The sequence below is a fragment of the Tupaia chinensis genome, unplaced genomic scaffold (genome assembly GCF_000334495.1).
Source record: "Tupaia chinensis unplaced genomic scaffold, TupChi_1.0 Scaffold000316_1, whole genome shotgun sequence".
NCBI classification, from domain to species: domain Eukaryota; kingdom Metazoa; phylum Chordata; class Mammalia; order Scandentia; family Tupaiidae; genus Tupaia; species Tupaia belangeri.
In genome coordinates, this window is record NW_006159809.1 from 6,624,297 (window position 1) to 6,647,775 (window position 23,479).

The following is a 23,479-nucleotide window of genomic DNA, read 5'->3' on the forward strand; positions in this document are numbered from 1 at the left end:
CTGCTCGCTCCTCCCCCCACACCCTCCACTCCAGCCCAGGGGCCTAGCTGGCCTCTCTCAGCCTTGCCTTTACACAGAACCTCCCCCAGTGGCACCACCCTCTGACTTCTCAGCCACTGTTCAGAGTCCCTGCCCAGGCTCAGCCAGCTGACATGGGCTTCTGTGACTTTGCTGGCCTGTGGACCTGGCCTTGGGTCAGCTTCCCCAAGGGCAGAGACAGTGGGCAGAACTTGGTCTCAGCCAAATGGAACTGTGGCCTTCCAGAGCCCCTGTGCCTTAGTCAAGGCCCTTACCTGGAGTGACCCAGGGTAGGAGCCGAGAGGCATCTCTGCAGTCATGCCACCACAGAGGACACACCCGAGAGCTGTGCTGGGATAATCACCAACTCCTGAATAAATGCCCATACCAGTCAGTCTGAACCAATCGGTGACAGTCCAGCACCAACCACTCAGAGTGGGCAGTCACCATGGCACTGGGATGAGTCGTGGAGGCTCCTCTGGGCCAGGTGTTGCCCCTTCAGTTACTGCATTCTGGAGAGGTGGCAGAGCTGGCAGAGGGCCCAGGCAGTGGGGACAGCAGGAGCTCAGGGCACTGGTTATTTGCCAACAGGTGCAGACTTGTTTGACTATATTATCAGTGGACCCTGGAGCCACCCACTCAGAGGAGACCATGGCTCTTCTCCTCCATCATTCCTCCTGGCCCTGGCCTGCAGGGCAGTGGTGGGTCAGAGCACACTTTAAAAGGATGTGATTGGAAAGGAGACTCAGGGGCCAGTTGAGTGGGTATGTGGCAAAGAGGCCTTGGCTTGGGCTGTGGGTGGCAGTGAGGTGACAGAGGAGGGGCAGGGTTGGTAGAGACTTCCAGAAGGAGTTGTCATGACCTGATGTGGGTGGGCAGGCCCATTCAGAGCTCTGGCACAGCCTGGGGACCTGTCCTGCTGGGTCCCGGCCCACACTGCACCAGCTTGGTTCCCTGACCCAGCACCTTTTTAGCCTGCTTGCACTAAGGAGCAAGGCTCTGAGCTTCTTACCAACAATTCCAAGTAGTCTCCTACTCTGTTGCTCATTCCCCCACGGCATCAGCTTTTCCTTCCAAGAGCTCTGGTTGGCCGCCCTGGTTCAGGCCGACTGGCTCCTAGTTTCTGGAAAGTTCCTAAACAGCATCACTTTCCCCCCACCCCTGGTCACCACACTCTCCCAGAGTGCCCCATCCAGTCATGATAACTCCTGGAAACATCCCAGTTGGCCAACACACACTTCCAAAGGCATCCAACCTCCTCTCCTTAAAGTATGCTCTGCCCTATCACCCCCTGTCCCCTGGCCTGTACTCCCTTCTCCTCCTTGCCAGCCTGCCTGCCCACCCCTCATGGTCTCTGCTCAGCCAAAGCCATACTGAAATGCCCTTTGCCTCACCCCAACACCCCAACCCCACATTTCCTTTGGGGCTTGGGTCTTCCCCACAGCCTTCCCTTACATTCTAGCCTGACAGCCTGACATTCTCCCTCCCTAGAACCTTCTAGAATGTCGCTGTCCAATACAAGAGCACTAGCCATCCGTGACTGATTACGTTTATATTTTAATTCATTTGAACTAAGTAAAATTTAAAATTCAGCTTCTCAGTCGTCCTAACCACTTTTCAAGCGCTCAGTAGCCACACGCAGCTAGTGGCTCTCCTTTGGACAGCACAGCTGCAGAGCATTTCGTGTGGCAGGAAGCTCTGCTGGACAGCTCTGGGGCACAGTGCTGTGTGGCACTAGGGGACACAACATCTTGCCTGGAGAAGTCTCCACTCTGGGTGAGTCTGGACTCCAGCCTAGATGGGGACTCCAAACGAGTGGCCCCTGGGCCCAATAAAGTGAGTGCATGATAAATGTTGTGGGATCAATGGAGGTCTCTGATGCGGAGGAGAGACCGGCTCAGGGGCACAGGAGCTAGTTAAAAGCAGAGAAAACCCAGGCTCCTGACCCACAGCCAAGTACCCTTTCCAGGCCTGTCCCTCTCCCTGTGGCATTTGACTAACAATTAGTGTGTGCCCCAGGGCATGGCACGCCCAGCAATCCATTTACCATTACTCTAATGTAGTCTGACTTTCTCCATAGCCTGTGGGGTCAGGGGAAAGGCCATCAGTCCCAGCCTTGGGGAGCACCCATCTGACTGGGAACCCATCTCTCTGGGGCCCAGCAGGGGTGCTCGGCGAGGGCCCCAGGGAGGGAGGCAGCAGACTCACGTAGGTGTCGTGATCGTACAGCTCCACCACGATGCTGGGCGGCTGCTCGGCAATGCTGGCTGGCTCGCCAAAGATCTCGATCTCATAGAAGATGAGCGTCTGGTCCCAGGTGGGGTTCAGGGTGTTCTTCACCACCACGGTCTTCTGGCTCTGGTGCAGGAAGGAGACAATGGCGTAGGGATCTGTGTGGGCCAGGGGCAGGGAGAGGAGTCAGGACACAGCAGGGACCCTAGAGTCCCCAGCTCAGGAGTCATGCAGGACCACAAAGCTGAGCAGGGCTGTGGCTGCCGCTCTGGAGTGGCGACGATCAGGCCGAAACACACTTTCCTCAGGCACTCTCCAGGCCATCCGCGAGCCTGGCGTTGGGCCACAGTGGGGAAATGGAGCCTGGGTCCAGGCAAATGGTACAAGATCCAGAGAACTTCCCTTTCTGTGCTGCCACCAGGAGCGCGGTGGGGGAGGTCCAGTTACAGAGAGTGTCTGTATGAGCTATTCATTCATTCATTCATTCATTCATTCAACAAACATAGATTCATGCCTTCTGCATGCCAAATCAAGGGCTAGGTGCTAGAGGCTAAGAATTCAATTTAAACTAAATTAAAAACATCTACCAGAAGCACTGAAAACTGCAATTGGGATCTGAGCCTCGAAGAATAGATATAAAGTGCAGTGAAGTGTGTTAGGGAGGGACTGGCTCCGTGAACACGGGAGAGCTCTGGGATGCCATCACGCTGACGTGACTGGGCCTGCATTTCACCAAGCTCACTCTGGCTGCCTCGGGGGGAGCAGACTGGAAGGGCCAAACGGTGCAGAGAGACCAATTACGAGGCCACTGCAGTGGTTTGCACAGAAATGATGGTAGTTTAGCCAAGCGTGGGATGTGAGGAAGAACACGTGGACTCAAGGGCTCTTCAGTGGTCGTGGTATGCAAGGAACCCGAAGGCCCCTGTAGCCACGCCAGCCTGGACCCTGCCCTCAGTCATTCCCTCTGCCTAGAGCCAATAGCAAGTTAAGGTCGCTGGAGCCAATGTGAGCCTGCAGCAGAATAGCCTGGAAGGCCCACCCAGGTCTGGGATGGGACCCGAGAATCACATTTCTAACAAGTTCCCAAGGACGCTAGAGCTGATGCTGCCTTCCAGGGCCACAGTGGGAAACAGTGCAGGAGGGGGCCCGCGAGACTGGGGGGGAGGGGGCATACGCTCTGGAAAAGGACCAGGACTCCTAGAAGGAAGCCAGCATGAGGCCAGGGTCCAATGTGTCGCCATTTCTTTTTTCTTTTTTTTTTTTTTAGGTTTTCGTCATAAGGTGTGTGTACTCTCCTGAGAGAGGGAAAATGAGAAATCTCGCACACACACACACACACACACACACGGGATGTAACCCTTCTCTCCCATTCTCCTCTCGGGATTTGGGGCATACATGCATATGCACCCAGCGTGATTTTTCAAGCCACCAAGTTCAGGACTTGAACCGTGGTTGACCATTTGAGAATCTAGCACCCTAACCACCATGCCACCTGCTCGTCCCTGTGCATTGCCATCTGGTAAGACTCAAAATGCCAGATACCGAGTGTGCTTGGGACAGGAACGTCTGGAAGCGCAGGCAGCTGGCAGCTGGATGCTAGGTATCTGGGAGAGCTGTGTCCAGTGCCCTAAGGCAGGCACTATTCCCTGGGACCCTGCTCCATCACAGTCCCCACAGTTCAGCCCCAACACTGCCACTAATTCCCCATGTGACCTCAAGAGCGCCTTATGGCCTTAGAGGTGATGGCCTCCGCCTTGCCATCCTCAGAGGGTGTGGGGCAGCCACGGGGCTACAACAAAGAGACAGTGCCTCCCCGGGGACCAGGGGGAAAGGAGAGGGCAAGCTTCCTGCCAAGGCCACTGCGCAAGAGCAGGCAGGGAGAGGGGCTGGCAGGAGTGACCCTAGAAGAAGTGAGAAGATGGGCAATGCCAAGACTCCCATTAATGGAATGGACAGAGCAGGGTTCCAGACTGCAGCTACTGCCAACAAGCTGGTTTAAGGCTGAGTGGCAGCTAAGCTAATGGGCAGAAGCTGTGGGCCCCCCCAGCTGGACAGCTCTGGGTTGGCTAACAGGAGATAACCCCCATCCTGGGGCCAGCCCATCAGGCTTTAGGCACAAAAGCACAGCAGGGTCAATCATGGATGACTTCCTGCAGGAAGCTGGTTTTGATCTTGGGAGTAGAAAAGGGCTATGAGAAGCTCTTGGTAGGAGAAGGGGTAGGGGAGAAATGCCCACCATCTCTGGTCACCCCACTGGTGGGATCCTCCCTGGCATGTGTGTCTCCCTTCCACACACTGGCCCTGGCAGGGCTGGCCCTGAGCCCTCTCCCTCCTGCCCCTGGCAGGGCCCAGCGGCGTCTGTGCATTTAATGAAACCGTCTGGCTGTGATACCATCAGCTCCAAGCTCGGCAGAGAACCTCTCCCGGTTCCAGTAAGGGAAGGAGGGTGCGTTCCGATAAATAAAACCATATTAGAGAGCCGCAAAAAAGCCCCTTTTGTTCCCGCCCCCCGTGCTTCCCAACGCTTTATTTTTATAAGCGTGCGGGCCCCAGACCGACCGCGTTTACACAAAGATCACAATTGCACATTGTAGCGGCCGTGCACGTTGTATTGGTGTTGGCAGCACCCCCCATGCTGGGCCCCGAGCGGCCGCCTCCTTCCAGCAACCCCATCAGCTCAATGAGCTCAGCGCTGGGGGGAGAACGGGGAGGGGGCAGCTTTCAAGCAAAATCACCCAGACTCACACACGTGCCCCACCCGCCCATGGGAGGAAAAACACAACAAAGGCATTGTGAAGGGCAGGCCTGGAGGCCTGGGGCCTCAGACACTGGGCTACTGTGTGCGGGGCCTGGCCTCTCCCCCCACAGGGCCCAGCCCCTCCAAAAAAAAAGACACAAGGGGAGTGGGGGAGCTGCAAAAGCTAGGTGGTCAGATAAAGGAAAGTCATACAAACACAGACACAGTGCTCTTCCAGGAGTGCCCAGGGGCAGGAAAAGGCAGGTTCCCAAAGAGACGGAGGTAAGGCGGGGAACTACACTTTCCAGGTCCCTCCCACCCTGGACCCCAGGCTCACTCCCACAGAGTCACACAGAGCCCCCCTGAGCTGAGGAGACAGTGCGTGGACTAGGGCTCTCGAGGTGCCCTGGGGGAGGCTCTAGCCATGGCACACAAGGACTCTATCAGGCTCCGTCACCACCAGAGAGCAAAGGGCAGGGACCAGCCCCAGGCGGGCCATTCTTCGGCTGGACCCACAGCCCTGCGCCAGGCTGTTCGGACCAAACTCTGCCACTCAGGCCTTCCTAGAGCTCCAGGGAGCACCTTCGGCATGCACAATACACTAAGCGTTCCTGAGCCTTCCCACCAGTCGGACCACCAGGATGGGGGGCAGGACGGGGGGCCTTCCATTTGTCAGGAGAAGGGCCTTTGCCCACCCATGTCCACATGTGGCCAGGACTAGTCTCCGGACTCTCCTAGTCAACTGCTCCTTCCACCATGCCACACTCACCAAAGGGCCCTTAAGAGAGGGTGGAGTAGACGGCTGGGAATCGAGACAATACAAATTAAAACTATACTATGGCAATATTTTTCCTATAAAATTAAGAAAAATTATTTAAAATTATAAAACCCAGTGTTGGCAAATAGTTAATGAAATAGGTACTCTCCTTTATTGCTGGAAGCAATTCAGCAGCCCTTCAGAAAAGCAATTGGGCAATATGCCCTGAAAAACATAAAACTGTTTATGCCCTTTTCCCATATTCCTGGGAATCATCCAAATTAACCAAAAAGCTACATGTACAAAGATATTCACTCTAGCGTTATTTGTAACACCTCATTCATTCACTGTAAAATTATTGATTGGCTACCACGTGGTAGGCTACCACGGTGCTGGGGATATGAAGATGAATGACACACATGCAAGCTCTTACGATCGTGACTACCGGTTGGAAATGGGACTAGATGACAGCTACTGCACGAGGCAGTGAGCAACTGTTTTTTAAACTTATTTTATTCGTGATGGAGAGCATATGTGCATGCATGAGAGAGAGAGAGACAGGGAGAGAGAGGCAAAGCACCTCCACAGAGTCTCATCACACCACGACCCTCTTTCCCCAGCTTGTCAAGATCTTGGGCTCACATGCACATGCCTGGTGTGTTTTCTGGCTGGTCAAGGGATATGAACTGCAGCCAGCCCTGTGGTTTCCAGCTCTGCAGTCCAGTCTACTGCTGACTTCACCACCGGCTGGGCAAAAGTGACGTGCAACTTAATAGTGGCGTGTGCAGGTGATGGGGCAGGGCATACCAAGTGTTTTCTGGTGGCATCCAGTCAAGCTTCCCAAAGGCAATTCCTCCTATCCTGCGGCTCAAGAATGAGCAGATCACCAGTACGGCCCTAGGAAAACGGGGTGTACCAAGCACCCGGCATGGCACAGGCAAAAGCATCATAATGGATGGGCACTGGGGAAACAGCAAATAGTTGGTGTTGCTGAGGGCAAGAAGGCAGCACCCAGGGAGCTGGACAGTGGTGCAGCAACAGAACACAGTGCTCTGTAAGGTGGACCCACACTGGAAGGTGGCGGGTTCACACCCAGGGACCTCCCTGAATACACCAGGCACATGATCCAGGCTGGCTGAGGTTGAGAGTGGGTTGTGGCTTTGGAACTCAGTTGGAAGTATTATTTATGTCTCTTTGTCTCTCTGTCTCTCTCCCCCACAGGTGAAATAAACAGGAAGAAGGGATCACTCAGTAGAGCAGAGATAGAAGAGGGGGGGAGAGTGAGGGGGCGGGGAGGTCACAAACAGTCCTGGATTTATGCTGAGCAACTTGGACTGAATCCCGTAGATCGGTGTTTCCCAAAATGTGTTCTTGAGTGGCGGGCCCTCTGGGGAGCTAATGAGTGCTTAAACAGGTCAAACAGGCTCCCGCCTCAGAGCGGCTCACATGCCACTGTGCATCGTAAATGGCCAAGCAGCGTTTCCCAGTCTCTGACTCAGGAACCCTTCTAAGTGGAGCATTTCACAAGCCCCCAATGCACTCTGGAAAACACCTCCTTAAACTCACTGGGTGGATTGCCCCTGCCAGAGCCAACTTAACAGAAAGCTGTGTTTAAAGGGGGTTGAGGGGATGACCAGACTCCAGACATGGGAAACCCCAAAGCAAGAGTCCCCCAGTGCCCCCCAGGACAGTCTGGATTTGTGCACACTGAAGCACTGGTCACCAGGTGGTGGCCTTTTCAGTGGGGCAGCTGTGGTGTGTCGGACCCCTCTGTGGCCTGACCTAGCAGGAGCACCCCTCAGCAACACCCAGCTCCCACATGGCTCTGATCTCCCAGGAGCCATGAGGCCAGCCACGAAGGCACAGAACATTCTGCTTTCTGGGCAGACACCCACCCCCATGAGCTAATCAACGATGTGGCACATGGTCTACTAGCCCTCTCCCATTGGTTTGGTTAGCCCAGTCAGGTCCCCAGAGTCCCTCAACTAAGGTATATCCCCTGGAATGTGGTGACCTCACAGTGACAGAGCTGCCAGAGGGTCTTCCATCTGGGGTAGCAGCCCTCCAGTCCCAACATCCACTCTCAACTGGGACAAGGACAAAACAGGATGACCCTTGGGAAGCAATTCAGCAGAGCAGGCAGCTTCCTCCCCATTCCCTTCCAGAAGTATCCAATTCTGATGAAGAGCAACTCAGCTCTGACCGCTGCTCAGGGAAGCACTTCCCACAATGGGCGGGCTGGAGGGAGCTAGGCAGTGCTGACAAGGGAGCCTGAAGTCCCTCCAAGGCATAGTTTTTAGGTTTAAAGCAAACCCAGCACACAGGACAGATGTTCACAGAGCAGGGGCAGCCCCAGCCCCACTCCCAAAGCAAACGGAAGTCACTGGAATTTAGCATCATTTTATATTTTCATCCCCGACTGCTACACACATTACTATAATGCACCTCCGCACACACATTCGAAAATACGTAGGCACATGCCACAGAAGCCCATCCTTGGTCCAGAGAATTGTCAACCCCCCAATGCACAGTCTCCAAAGAGTTTCATCTCTGCATTCAGTATTGTTCAACCATTGTTTCCTGGGTGACTCCTGCACAGCTCCACATCCTCAGCTGGGGAAAAAGAGCAGACCCCATCCCACGCTCCGGGTGGCCCCAGGCCTGCCGCAGTGGGGACAAGCAAGAGAGTGTCACGTGTGGTTGCTCCTGCGGGGACTCAGGAGCCCAGGAGAGCCCCAGAGCTCCACAGGGCAACGTCTCCGGGAGCACGTCCCCAGGAGGGTGCTGTCTGCCCCAGACGCAGACCCTGTGCTAGGCCCTCCCCTGGCCCCAGACATTCCCGATTCGCACATGAGTTTCCTCAGAGAAATGCCAGCCGGTGGCCGCGCACAGCCTCCGGCCGCCAGCCACCCCAGGGTCAGTTCCAGGGGAGAAATTGCTTTGGTTTAGGGTTTGGGAGTGAAAATAAACACTCTGGGTTTTATAGGTTCACCGTGTTGGCTGCTGTTTTCCTTTCCAGCAGCTGCTCAATCGGGCCTTTCATTCAGAAGCCAGTGGCCTCGGAGGAAGCCCTGGGCAGTGCCCTCAAAGCTCAAGGGATGTTTATCTGGGGGAGGAGGTGGGGCAAAGATGGAAAGTGTGACGTCTTCCACAGGCCAAGGCCATGCTGACCCCGCTGCTACAGTTCCCAGAGGTGAACACGGCTCCTAACACGGATCCCCACAGGAATCTTCTCCCTTCAGGATTCTGGCCAGTCAGGCCAGTCACAGAGGACAAGGCTTCCACCTGGGCCTTACCTGGACACCTGCCCCATACCTCCCACACCCTCACCAAAAAGGAGAGGAAGTCAGGAGCTGAATTAGTCCATTTCTTTTCTCTCGGGGTAAGTTATAATTGACAGACCCCTGACCAGTTTCCCAGGAAGGCTGTCTGCCCCTGGCCTGCCAATTTTGGATATCGATTTTGCATATGCTTTGCAGTGGGCGTTCTCAGTACCCTGGGCCCAAGCACCGAAGAAAAATCCCTGCATTTACCCTGTGACTGGCTGCTGGGGTTGAGGGACAGGTCACTGAAAGGAAGGAACATGGGGAACCCCACTGCTGAGGAGGAAGACACAGAGTGGTCCCCGCCTGGAGGAGAACTGGCCAGAAAAGAGGACAGGCTGGAACTATAGAGCGCTCTGACCAGAAGGTACTCTCAGAAGGCAATTCTATTCAGCCCAATAACAGGCACTGGGAGGGTGATAGCTTTGGGTTCAAGTCTCGGTTCTGTCACTTGTTAGCTATTTTAACCCAAGCAATTTAGTAAACCTGAGTCTCAGTTTCTTCACCCATAAAGTGAGGATGTGCAATACCTACTTCATAGGACAGTTGAGAAGGTGACATGAAATAATGTCAGCAAAGTGCCTAGCTGCACGGGGACACTCAGTAAGTAATGAGCCAGGCTATAGGTTCAGAGGTAGGACAGGCCCCTTCCTGAGGGAGCTTGCAACCAGAGTCAGGAGGATGCAGCAGAGACAAACAGCAATTGGTCCATGCAGTAAGTAAGAGCTCTGAGAGGGGTTCAGTGAGGTGGCAGCCAAGGGCTGAGGAAGGAGCAACTCTCTTGGCTTAGGGACTGGTCAGCGGGCATCTAAACTGGGATCTTGAAGTGCTAACAGGAGTTCACTGGGTTATGAATGCATTCTAGTCAGAGAGACCATTTAGTGCAAGAGCCAGGCTACGGAAGAGTTTGGCAAATGTGGACACAGGTTGGTGGGGCTGGAGCTAAGCGACAGAGGGGAGTGAGCTATATAGACACAGCCCATACTGCACAGACCACAAAGGCTCTGCCTACCGTTCTGAGTCACTGGGAGGTTACCTATTAGTTTCTATGCTTAAAGTCAGGGAAGTGGCATGACCAGGTGCATCTGGGGCAGTGTGGAAGGTGGCAGGGAGGTCAGGAGATATCCAGAATGTCTGAGGATGCTGGGATCTGGGAGCGGATTAGGTCACAAGGAATTGAGTCTGACCAGCGTGAACAGCAAGATCAACTGTGGTCTGTCAGGGAAGCAGTTCAAGTGGGGGCTGCAGGAGACCCAGGAGGAAGTGGCTTCCTGGGAGCCAAGGCCAGAGGGGCTTCCAGAAAGGAGGGGACAGCCAGTAAGGTCAAACACTGCAGGGGAGTCAAGCAGGCTAAGGACAAGAGGCTGTGGCCCCTGACCACCAATAAGTCCCAGGACCCTTGGTGACGGCCTAGTGATAGCACCTACAAATAGCACCCCGCCCACAGGAAGCCTCAGCCATGTTCCCTGTTGCCTGGAGGCCCAGTGGCTCCAGTTCCCGGCTTCTCGGAGCTCCCAGTCCAGTTCCTGGCTTTCCTCCACTCTCCCACCTACCAGAAAATGAGTCCTTGTCCATCGCAGGCAGGTCCCGGGCCTGGTACATGTAGCAGCGTAGGTGGTAGCGGTTCCCATCTTCACCAAGAGAGAAGCAGAGATGACAGAGTGAGGGGCCGGCGTGGCCAAGAGCTGGGATTTGGGGGTGGGGTGGAGTCTGTCCCTAGCGTCAGCGAATAGCAGGACTGTACGATAGAAATGACACAGGCCACCGCACGGTATGGAGTGAGCCTCCCACAGAGTCATGAGAACAGACCACAGCTCCCAGGTGGACCAGGTCAGGCCAGAGCTGGGAGAAAAGGGGCAGAAAGGGAATGGGGAGGAGAGGCCAGCAGATTGAGGGGGCAGCACAGTGCTCAGGGCCTGAATGCCCCATCTCAATCACAAGGGAAGTACACGCCACGCACAGAGACATGCACACACACACCCCTGACATGCACAGACCAATGCAAGGCACACTCAGCTTTCCAGAGACCCCACAGCCATGTCTGACCACATAAGCCCTTGAAAACAAAAATAGAAGGTCCCACCCCACATCACCCCCTGGATCTTCTAAGCATCACTTACAGTCAAAGATGCAGGAAATCGTCGGTCTGTTCACACCAAAGCTCAACGTGGAGACGGACATGGAATCTTCACTCCTGTCATCCACCACACCACCCTGGAGACACAGGGCTGGTCATGGCAGGTTCTAAGCTCAGAGCCGGGGGGTGAAGGAGAAACTGGTCCCAGAAGTCAGGTCCCTGGGCTAGAAGACCTCTGGTTGGTGCTCCATAGCTGAGGCAAGCTGGGCCATCAGGTCTCTAACTTCACTCTGGAGGAGCTCCTCCTCACCTAAAAGCCTTATGGGTTCCAGTGTCAAAGCACCAAAGGACTGTGGGAAATTCTTCTCCCTCCCTTGTGAAGACCAGACAGGCCAGAATGGAATTTTGAGTTGTTCCAAGCCAAGATTTTGAGTTTGATAGAAGGAAGGACTTGAAGGGGCTCTCCAGAGGGAAGTCGGGTAGGAAACTGCCCATTAGGGAGGAGTCTAGTGAAGCCACAGCCTGGGAGTCCCTGCAGCTCTGGACCCGTGTCTATGTACCCATTGCATGTGTAGAGACAGTGCTGGTGCTAGGGACGCACAAGCATTGTGCCAGGGCCCAGGCTCTGCAGAGACACACCACACACCAGCCCTCACCTGCTCCTACTACTCTGAGACTAAGAGGGCTCAGGCTGAGGCCAGGGTCAGGGCTGGTGTGTGTCTGCAGCCAGGCTCAGAGGCCAGTCTGTCAGTCTACTGGGCAGAAGGTAGATGGTCAGCCTGGCACCTTAGCCTCATTAGTACCAGGCTCTAACCACTGATCCACAGACTGCTTAGGGGAGCACCAAGACCAGACCACTTCCCTGGGTGGATGCCCATCTCCCTGGCACACTCCCTCAGACGTGTCTGCCTCCCAGAGCCAGGAGCCCAAGCCTCACCCTACAGAGGGACCATGGAGAGTGGGGGCACCTCTGGAGGCCCCACCCTGTCTGCTCCCTCTGCACCCACCGGGCTTGCTCCAAGTCCTTCTCACCTCTCCTTCCCACCCTCTCTTCAGATCATCCCGTTTCTTTTCAGGGTTTCATGGTGGCCTCTGTTCCATTTCCTGCCCAGTCTCTCTTCCATCATACAAACACACACACTCTTAAAGAAAGCCCTGGCATCTTCCACAGACAGCCCGTCCCTCCACCCAGGCCCACCCGAGGGGCCAATGCCCAGGATCTTTTTCCTGGGCTGCCCTGATCTCCACCCTGGCTGGAGCCATTTCCCAGGGATCTCTACCCCGCACAATCAACATCAAGGCTATTTCCCCCACTCCCAGGCCTGGCTTCAGGCAGACCCAACCCCTCAAGGCTGCCCAAGCTCAGACTCGCTCTCACACAGTTCATGCTGTTCCCTAACTAGAGGTGCCATCAACAGATCCAGTCCTCCGTCTCCGGTCTTCCTGGGACACCAGGTAAAGCCTGCCCTGGCCATTCCGGGTTAACAAAGGATTGTATCAGAAAGGGGGCCCAGGCCTTCCCCTGCTTCATTCCTGCAAAGGACCTTCAAAGCACACGCTCAGGAAGACCTTTCCTCTGCTCTCCCAGGGGGCTCACCAGGGTTCTGCTGCAGCTGGGGGAACTCTGGTTGCAGCGCAGGTCAGCCCCCTTGCTGACAGAGAGAGGCAGTAAACTTCCTTTAACCACATCTTCAACATGGGCTTCAAAGCCAGGTCAAGTGGGCTCTAATGCTTTCTCTGCCATTTACTGGCTCTGTGACTTTGGGCCCGTTGCTCAACTTCTCTGAGTCGATCTCTTTGTAAATGTGGAATAATTATACAGCACCTCTCCCAGAGAGTTGCTGTAATTGTTAAGGAATACAGAGGACATGTAGTTCTTAGCTAAGACACAGGTGGGGGTGGTTTCATATATGAAAATCATAGCTTGTATTTTTTTCAAAATGGTTCCAAGAAACCAGAAAAGTAGGCATTTTATTAAGGAGCCATAGCCCTTGACAGAAATCAAGATCAAACGAGCGTGCAACTTTCCTGTGCCTCCAAGCAGTGGCATTTTGTATCCAGGGGCTCTTTTTCTCTGGGGCTCTTTCTCTGTCTCTCTCTGGCAAGTGCATGTGTCCTATAGAGCCCTGGCCATTCCGGGTTAACAAAGGATTGTATCAGAAAGGGGGCCCAGGCCTTCCCCTGCTTCATTCCTGCAAAGGACCTTCAAAGCACACGCTCAGGAAGACCTTTCCTCTGCTCTCCCAGGGGGCTCACCAGGGTTCTGCTGCAGCTGGGGGAACTCTGGTTGCAGCGCAGGTCAGCCCCCTTGCTGACAGAGAGAGGCAGTAAACTTCCTTTAACCACATCTTCAACATGGGCTTCAAAGCCAGGTCAAGTGGGCTCTAATGCTTTCTCTGCCATTTACTGGCTCTGTGACTTTGGGCCCGTTGCTCAACTTCTCTGAGTCGATCTCTTTGTAAATGTGGAATAATTATACAGCACCTCTCCCAGAGAGTTGCTGTAATTGTTAAGGAATACAGAGGACATGTAGTTCTTAGCTAAGACACAGGTGGGGGTGGTTTCATATATGAAAATCATAGCTTGTATTTTTTTCAAAATGGTTCCAAGAAACCAGAAAAGTAGGCATTTTATTAAGGAGCCATAGCCCTTGACAGAAATCAAGATCAAACGAGCGTGCAACTTTCCTGTGCCTCCAAGCAGTGGCATTTTGTATCCAGGGGCTCTTTTTCTCTGGGGCTCTTTCTCTGTCTCTCTCTGGCAAGTGCATGTGTCCTATAGAAAATTTTTAAAGTGTTTAAAAATAATTTTTAAAAATGTACAACAGGTAGCAACATTTCAGGTGCACAAAGCAGAAAATCCAGGTGACAAATTCGCTTTACAGAATCAGAAGCTACATGAGGAGAAGGTCCAGGCTTAGTTCCCGAGGGTCAGACATCCTACTACTGGGACGGGGAGGAGAGAAACTTTCCTGGGGCTCCCCGTGTGGGTCGGGGAAGGGCAACTGGTGTGTGGAGGAGGGGGAGGTCTGCAGGAGAGCCCAGTTGCTGAGACGAAGTGTCCTCACTGTAAAGTGGCAGTCGAGGTAATATCACATAGGACTATTGTGGGAAAAGCAGGGGGTCCGACCTTGCCACTATTAACTATTATGCTGGCATATTCTGCGTTGCGGGCACTGTCCTATGTATTGTAGGATGTTGAGCAGCATCCCCGGCCTCTACCCATTAGATGCCAGTAGTACGCCTGATGAGTTATAGACACCAAAACCATCTGCAGACATTGCCAGATGTCCCCTAGGGGGATAGTGCCCCATCTGAGAACAACTACTGAGAAAGGGTGAAATGATGCACCCAGGCCTGTGGCAGAGACCCGGCCGGGCTGTCTTACTGACGGTGTCAGTTTCACTCCTCTATCTCTCCAGTCTCATGTTGTACAATACTCCTTCCCTCTGACCTGCTTTCAGTTTCTGGAATCTGTCATTGTCGCCCTACCACAGGGCCTTTGCACAGGCTGTCCCCGGGATCTGAAACGCCCTCTCGACTAAGCTAACTTGAGCTCTTCCTTCCGCTCCATCATTGTGCCTGGCCTGGCCTCCAGCTGCAGCCCCTGTGCCATCTCCCCTAGCTCCCTCCTGCAGCCATCCCGTGTTGTAGGCGAGGCGTGCGCTCCTTGACTACCCTCGCCCAGCCCAGCACCAGGCACACAGGCACCCAGTGAAGACTCATCCCGGGAAATTAATCACCAGTATCCCTGTCTCAAGCCATGTGTGCCAGCACGGGCCCAACGTCCCAGGGCAGCCGGCAGGAAAGAGCACATCAGACACATCCTCTTCCCTCAAGAGCTCAGGGTCTGGCGCTATGGTAAAAGAGGGATTAGTGTGGACTCACACCCCTAGGTGGGGAGAATTGGAAGTTCCTGCTCAGGAAGGCTTCCTAGAGGAGGGGAAGATGGAAGGTGGGGAAAACAGATCACAGCACGCTGGAGCTCGGGGGAGAGACCCCGCTAGGATAAGACTGGGACAGGAAAACTGCCACCCAGAACTCTGCACAGAGCCAGGCTGCAGGGCGGGCAGAGACTCTGGGTTCTGCCACCCCCCACCCCCATCATAGTCTTGCCCAGCCCCAGGGCCCGGCCCAGAGCATTGGGTTCCCCACAGGCACATTCCTGCCTCAGCAGCTCACTCCTGCCGACGCACCTCCCACGTTGGGGCTGGCAACCACGTGTCTGTGGCCCACTCGTCTTGGGACTAGCTGTGTAAGAGATCCTGCTGCTTCCCCTGGCAGCTAGCAGCCCTCAACGTTGCTGTCCGCTTGAGGCCATGGCTCCCTGGAGAGCCCGAGCTCAGGAGTGTGAGAACGTTCTGCCTCCAGGAACCACAGGGCTCCCCAGAGCTCCCCAGAGCTCCCCAGATCCCTCAGTCACACCCACATAAGTCTGCCCAGGGCTGCTGTCCAAGGATCTCAGCCAAGAGAAGGTGGCAGGTTCTGGGACCTACGACGCCTCGACCCACTGAAATTGGATCAAAACCGAGATGGGGACCAGCAGTATGTCCGAGGTTCCCTTGCGCCGTGGGGGCCCTGTCAGGCACACAGCTCCTCCCTTAGGCTGCGGTGCGTTGTCCTGGGCAGGGCCAAGAGACCTGGGTCAGGATCTCCACAGCAGAGGTGGGCGGGAGATGGAAGGGGCATGATCACAGGTGATGCTGTAACAGGACACAGGCCAGAGGACAGCACAATGCAGCCACATCCATGGTGGCACGAAGGACACGACAGAACTTGGCAGTATCTAAATGGTCACCAGGGCCTCCCCTGGCCCAGCAGAGTCAGCAGACGGGTGTAGACCTGTGCTCTCTCACCTCACAGCGGGACTCACTTCCTTCACGAAGGGCCAGAGGATGCCCGCGGACAAGAGCTGCCAGGGCACTGTGCAAAGCTGTCCCCAACTGCTCTCCATATGTCAAAGGGGTCAGAGTCTCCCCACCCCCACCCCAGAGCAGCAAGTGCTGGAGCCAGCTCACATGGCTCACAGAGCAGTCTCAATTTTCGGGAATTTCACAAGCCAATTGTTAAATACACCCATTAGTGGGGGACCAGCAGTTAACGTAATAGCTATGTCGCTGGACTCCCACGTAGTCAACCACAGTTCGCATCCCGGACCCGGTGGCTTTAACTCACACCAGGCGCATGTGTGTGCGTGCCCAAGATCATGAGAGGAGAATGGAGGAGAAGGGATTGTGGCATGACCATCCCCCCTGGGGGGTGATTTCTCACTTTCTGTCTCTATGTCTCTCTCTGTCTGTCTGCAGGAGCACGCGCCCTATAGCGAAAACCTCTCTAAAAAAAAAAGAAAAAAAAATTGTCATTGCTGTATATGTTTCTGTATATGGCATGACATTAAAAAAAAATACACCCACTAGTAAAACTTAAAATCATATACATTTACTACTAAAGAAATTATGTTTTTGTTGTTTGTTTTGTTTTTCTGGAGAATGGGTTATAAAGCACAGCCCTAAGATGGCCTTCTAGTATCTCTTCACTATCGGCTTTGCTGGGACTGTCAAATAACAACGTGGAAATGAAGAGCGCAGGGGCCAGCAGGCGGTGTGGTGGTTAAGGCACTGGATTCCACACGGCCAACTATGGTTTGAGTCTAGGATCTCACAGCTTTCAAGTCATGCCAGGCACATGTGCATGCTCAAAATCCCAAGAGGAGAGTGGAGGAGAAAGAAATGAAATATCCCCTGGGGGAAGATTTCTCACTTTCCCACTCTGTCTCTCTCAGAGGAGCACACATCCCCTATGGCAAAATAAATAAATAAATAAATAAATAAATAAATAAATAAATAAAGTGTAGGGTACAGAGCAATAAATGTTTCCTAACCCTGCCACTATCCACAAGAATTTTCACAATACCCATGTGAGGAAACCCAAGTAGGACAATCCAGTAATCATCTTCTCTGTTTCAGTTTCTTTATCTGTAAAACAGGAATACTGATAAAAACCTATCTCCGTATGTGCTGAATCGGCGAAGTGAGATAAACTGGGCACAAGAAAGGGTTAACGCCCAGTGTGTGCCCTAGAACAGGGTTGACAAGCTCTGTCTATAAAGGGCCAAGCAGTAAATATTTTCACCCTGTGGGTCACCTAAGAAGGATCTTCAGAAAGGCCATGGGAAACGCATATTATGAAAAACCTATAATGTGTGGTATGAAATCCATGGATTTCAAAAACAATTTTTCACCAAAATAAACTCATATATATTCATGCCATTTTCTACAAACTTTATTTTTATTTTTTTTTATTTTTTAAAGATTTATTTATTTAATTCTATTTGTTATTTTTTTTATTTTACTAGAGAGAGACAGAGAGAGAGAGAAAGGGAAAGTGAGAAAGCAAGCCACCAGGTCCAGGACTCAAAACATGGTTAACCAAGGGGGAATCCAGCACCCTTAACCACCATACCACCTGCCAGTCCCATTTATTTTTATTTTTTAAGAGAAATGTTTGCTATAGGGCACATGAGCTCACTGGAGAGACAGAGACAAAAAGCAAGAAATCACACCCCACCGGGGATGGTCATGCTGCAATCCCTTCTCTTCCATTCATTCTCCTCTTGGGACCTTGGGCACACACATGCCCAGTGTGAGTTTTAAACCACCGGGCCCAGGACTCAAACTGCGGTCCGCTGTGTGGGAGTCTGGCGACACAACCATGATGCCATCTGCTGATCTCCACAAACTTTATTATTTTTAATGATCAAAAGCATATGTGTGCACATTAGAGAGAGAAAAAGAGAGAGAGAGAGACCCTCATCACATTAATCCCCTTCCCCCAGCCCTCAGTTCATCAAGATCCTGGGTGTCTGTGCACACACCCAGCATGTTTTCCGGCCAACCCAGGAATCCAAACCCATGGTCAGCTGTGTGGCTTCCAGCACTGCAGTTTAGTACACAAGAAACCATAACCCTGAAGCTGAGCCTCCACAGAGTTCTCAGAATCCCCCCCTAGCCTCTGTTATGACTATTTAGCTGCCACAGACAACATAAAAATGAATGTGCATTGGTTGTGTGTCAGTAAAGCCTTATTTACAAAAACAGGCAAGAGGGCTGGTTTGGGCCTGTTTGTCAACCCCTGCTCTATAAGGAGAGGTTATTATTTTTGCTGTGTTGTTACCATGCTCATCTGATAAATGAGAAAACTGGGGCCCAGAAAGATGAATGTCTTCCCTGGCATTGCATAGCAAATTAGCTGGCAAAACCTTCAGCTGGCAAAACCTGCCCACCTTCAGGGCTTTTCTCAGATTCTGGCTTCCCATCAGAGTTTAGAGCACCTGAGTATATCTGTGGAGCTGCAGAGGGCCCGAGGCCCAAGTCAGGGCTATGAGGCGTCCAGAGCCCACTTCACTGCCCTGGCTGCCCAGACTTAGTTCTCAGGGAAACCCCACCTAAGCCAGCAGGGCAAGCCAAAGGAGGGGAACCCTTTAAAAGAGGGAATGGAACACAGAACACACAGACCTCCCTTCCTAATCAGAGCTGATTGCAACCTTAAGTGGAATAGCAGGCAAGGGTGCAACCCCATTTAATTTACAGCTGGAGCCAGGGCTTGGAAGCAGCTGCTAAACTCCTTGCAAAACTACCGGCTGGCCCTGGGGGAGCTGGGAGTGGAATCAGGAAACCTGGAGAATCCACAATGCCACGTGTGGGCTGGCGCAAGCGTGTGTGCATGTGTGTCCCTCTAGGTTTCCACAGCTCCACATGTAGACGTTGCAAAGAACACTGAAGCAGGCTTTATGCCAGGCCAGAGTGCCTCCGTAATTGGGACAACTGCACGTCCCAGTTCTCCAGGAATGGTCCTGGCATGATTATTAGCTGTGCCCCAGCCCAGACCATAAGTCCTATAGTCATCCCAGCAATGGTAGGCTCAGAGCTTCACGCCTGTACAGACACACAGGGGACACCCAGACTATCCCCCAATGTAACACACACTTCTAAGCACCCATGCACCCACATGCTGGCATTTTTGTCTAAGGCACAAGGTCACACAGTCAGACCCTCCCGATTTCAGCATCCAAATCAAGAACAAGACCAACACAAGGCCTGCACGTGGAAAGGAGCTGTCCCTCTGCAGGGGCAGCTGTCCCTCTGTAGGGAAGCCTCTGCTTGAGAAGAGAGTCAGCCCTCAAACTGCCCCTGTTAGCACAATGCAGGTATTGAGCAGAGTCCTGGACACTCACGAGAGTCCAGGGACACACAGAGCCGCCTCTGACAGCCCAGCCCAGCCCTGCCCCGGCCCCACCCAGCCCTGCAGTGGGTCTTGGTTACTAACAAGGCAAACCCTTGCATCTCCCAGGTGCTGTTCTTGCTCAAAGTGCTAGCCCTGGGAATGCGCCTGGGTGCCCTGCACACAGCATGGCTTCATCCAGGTCCAGAGAGGGCCCCCTCTCCCCCACATCTGATCTCCTTTGAAGCTAGCTCCAACTCCTTTATTACTCCTCTCCAACACCAGCCTCCCTGACTCCCTTCCCAGCACGTTTTATTTTTTTTAGAGAGAGAATTTTGCTACAGGGTGTGTGTGCTCACCAGAGAGACAGAAAGCAAGAAATCACCCCATGAGGTAAGGCCATGCTGCAATCCCTTCTCCTCCATTCTCCTTTTGAGATTTTGGGCACACACACACACACGTGCCTGCTGTGAATTTAAGCCACCAGGTCCAGGACTCGAACCGCGGTTGACTATGTGAGAGTCCAGCGACACAGCCATTATGCTATCTGCTGGTTCCACCTTCCCAACACTTCTGGTTCTCAACTGCCCTTCCTGGCCCCCAGCTCCGAGTCCCAGGTCCCTGGCCCAGGCTCGGGATGCCTGTTGCTGTGGGTCCCTACTTCAGGCCTCTAGCAACTAAGGGGCTTCTCAGAGTAAGGGCAATGGTGCCAGCTCTCTCGAGCTACCTGATTGTCCCAGGGAAGGGAAGGAAGAGAATGGCCAAGGCCAAGGCCTTAGCCAGCAGCATGCCACGTCAAATCCTCCCTCCACAGGACCCCACTCCAAAGGCTCTTTGTAAAAAGGAGGGCTCCTGATAGAAGTGGGGACATGAAAGCACCACTGGTGGTTTGGCACTGCCAGGGGACACCTGGGGAGAGGGGGCAGAAGAGAGGCCCACTGCCCTGTGCGTGAGTCTGTCTGGTCCTGACTAGCCCTGCTATGCTGAGGGGAAAACCCCTTCTCAGGCCTGTTTATTCTGGGTGACGTGCAGGGCTCAGTGTTGTTCCAGAGCAGTGCTGTCCACTGAGCTTTCTGCAGTGACGAACCTGCTCGAGGGCTGCACTGTCCCACACAGAGGCCAGCGTGGCTACCGAGCACTTAAGTCTGGCTGGGACTATGTTTTCTTATTTTTGATTACTTTAAATGTAAACTGAAATAGTCACACGTATTAATAGCTACAGCACTGGACAGGGCCGTTCTTACAGCCTCAGTCTCCCCAACGGGAAAATGCAGCTAGTAAGAGCATCCAGTCTTCTTGGGAGCAGCAGTTTGCGTAATGGCTCTGTCACTGGACTCCCTCAACCGTGGTCAAGTCCTAGACTGGGTGGCTTAAACTCACACTGGGTGCGTGTGCGTGCGTGCCCAAGATTCCAAGAGCAAAGTAGAGAAGGGATTGCGGCATGGCCATCCCCCCCTGGAGGGTGATTTCTCGCTTTCTGTCTCTCTGTCTCTGTCTTTCTGGGGAGCACACACACCCTATAGCAAAAACCTCTCAAAAAAAAAAGAGCATCTAGTCTTCTGAGGTCACTGTGAGGATAAACTGAGATGATGCTTACAAAGCTCTCAATCTGGCTTTCAGTCATTCTTACCTATTTAGGGTCCTGGATCAGCTGCGGAGTTGGATAAGATCACAGACCTCATATCAGAGTTTACCCCTCACAGACACACACACACACACACACACGTACACATATACAAGCACACACACGTGTGCACACAGATCCCACATGTGTACCCACACATGCACAGCTGTACATGATCTCAAGAGGCTCCCGCAGCCCCGTGGGCAGGTAGAACGTGCCTTTGAGACATGACAGTTTCTTCCAGCTTTAAAAATCCCCAAGGCTGCAAGCACATGTTGCCAACATCCCCATCTCCTCCCTCCCCTGCCAGGCTCAGGCATCTCAGAAAACCCTTGCCGACGCTCAGAGCCAAGCACAGAGGCAGGGCTCGGAAAAATCCTCGCGCAGGGAGGGCAGGCCCAGGGCAAAGGCAGCGGGATGGATTCTGTGAGCTCATCCCGGCAGCCGTCACCAGAGTTCCCAGAGGCCGGTGGCGTCAGGAGGGGGTGACTGGGTGGGAGCCCGGGGTGGTGGCTGCGGCGGCAGCAAGGGGTGTGGGGCGAGGAGAGGGAGGCTGGATGGAACGCGCTATAATAGCGGCTTTGTGCTCCACTTCCCAGCTCCCTGGGAACGCCAGGAAGATTATGAAACCCGGTGTCTTTGGGAATGCCAGGATATTAGCTGGAAAAAGAATAATACGAAAATAAAATAATGCTCGGGATGGAGACAGCAGACGATTAGCAGACGGAGCCAGGGCCTCCCGCTCCATGGAGGGAGCCAGGCCTGGCCCCTGCAGAAGGTTTCAGGGAAAGGCTGCCCGTGCTAATGAGCAGACAGAGCCTGCCTTCCAGAGAGTCGTCTTCCAGAGGGGAGCTGGCGGGCAAAACCCAGCCCACTCGTGGCCGTGTGGGCCAGGGGAAGGGTGTTAGAAGGCAAGAAGGCACCACAGGCCTGGTCCTAGGGTCCAGACACCCCAAACTACTGGGCTACCAGGAAGGCTACCTGGCTCCATAGTGCTCCCCTGGCTCTTTCGAGGTCTGCCTGTCAAAATCCTCCTCCAAGGAACCACCCCTCATTAGACATCGTCTCTCTGGGACGCCTCCCTGGGGTGTATCTGCACTCATAGGGGAACAGCTCTTGTCCTAATCAGACAGGAGTTCCCCACGGGCCAGGTCCACCATCAGAGCAGGGATCCTCAGAAGTAAAGATGGCTCTTTTCCTCCACAGGAGCAGAGAGAATGCCTCCCTCACCCTGCCCCCACGCCTGGACTCTGGCCACACATCTGCAGCCAGGTATGGACACACCCTGCCTCTCTCAGGAAAGAACCCAAGTGGGGGCCACATCTCCATGACGCTCTTTGCACCTCACACCCTCAGCCCTCCAAGGTGGTCCTAGGACGGCAGCCCCGCAAGCTCAGAGGCCTGTCAGACATGGAGACTCTCGGGCCCCACCTGGACACTGAATGGCGTCTGCATTTTAACGAAGTGCCAGATAGTTCAGTAAGCCTGCAGAACGCTCTTTACACGTGTCCTTAATCCCCGCATGACCCTGGGACGTGGTGAGTTGTGAGTGAGGTAACAGAGTCACGAAAGGCACGAGAGCCTGTGCACAAGAGGAGGCAGAGGGGGCACACGTGAACCACACGTGTGCACACCACCTCGCCCCCCTGCCCTGCCCCAGCGCCGAGTCAGCAGGCACCAGGGCCAGTGGGCACAGACCTGCGCCGAGACCCAGAAAACCCAGCCGTCCCCCACATGATGTGCAGGCCCTACTGCAGCCCAGCATGCATGGCAGGCACAGACGACGGGGCGGGAGCCAGATTGCCCTTGATCCTGGCAGAAAGCATGGACAGGGGACCATGGGAGGGGAGTATGTGCAGGAACATGTATGAGTGTATGTGAGAGAGTGTGGAATAATGCATGTGAGAGCACAGGTGTGAGAGTGTATAAGCAAGTATACGTGAGAGTGTTGAGATAATGCGTGTTATTGTAAGACTGTGTAGTGTGTGTTCATGTGTATGCATGTGATGGTTATAAATACCAGAAACAATGTGGGAAGAGTGTGTGCATGTGCGTGTGAGAGTAAATTGTAAGAGAGAAAGCGTGTGTGTGAGAATGTTGTGGGAGTGTGCATGAGAGTGTGAGTGCAAGAGCATGATAAGAAAGGGAGAGTGCACGTGTGTGTGCGTGCATGTGTGCATGTGCGTGTTAAGCTGACGGGATCATCTCCCTCAGGTACAGAGTGGTCTAGGCAGCTAGTATCAAACAGGCCCGTGGCCCTGTCCGGATGCCGGACACACCCAAGACTTCCCAGAACTCTGTGGTGCCCCGACTGCAGGTCTGTGGGGTGCCACCTCTCACCACTGTCTCCCTCTGGTTCTCCCAGGACTCGGGGCTTCACTGCTTCGCTTTCCTCTGCTTCTCACAAACATGTCCCATCTGAGTCACTGTCAATCACCTTCCCACTGATGTGACACTTGCTCTCAGTGATCCTCAGACGTCTCCCTCCTGTG

At 53.8% G+C, this 23,479-nt stretch overlaps 1 protein-coding gene across 1 annotated transcript in view; it reads right to left on the reverse strand.

Moving 5' to 3' along the window:
* DYSF (dysferlin) overlaps positions 1-23,479 on the reverse strand; it is a gene marked incomplete in the record, with an annotated part of 243,950 nt that overhangs the window by 98,531 nt on the left and 121,940 nt on the right. The window contains 3 exon segments of the mRNA XM_027772968.1: positions 2,227-2,408; positions 10,621-10,698; positions 11,188-11,281. Coding sequence (XP_027628769.1) covers positions 2,227-2,408; positions 10,621-10,698; positions 11,188-11,281 — 354 coding nt within the window.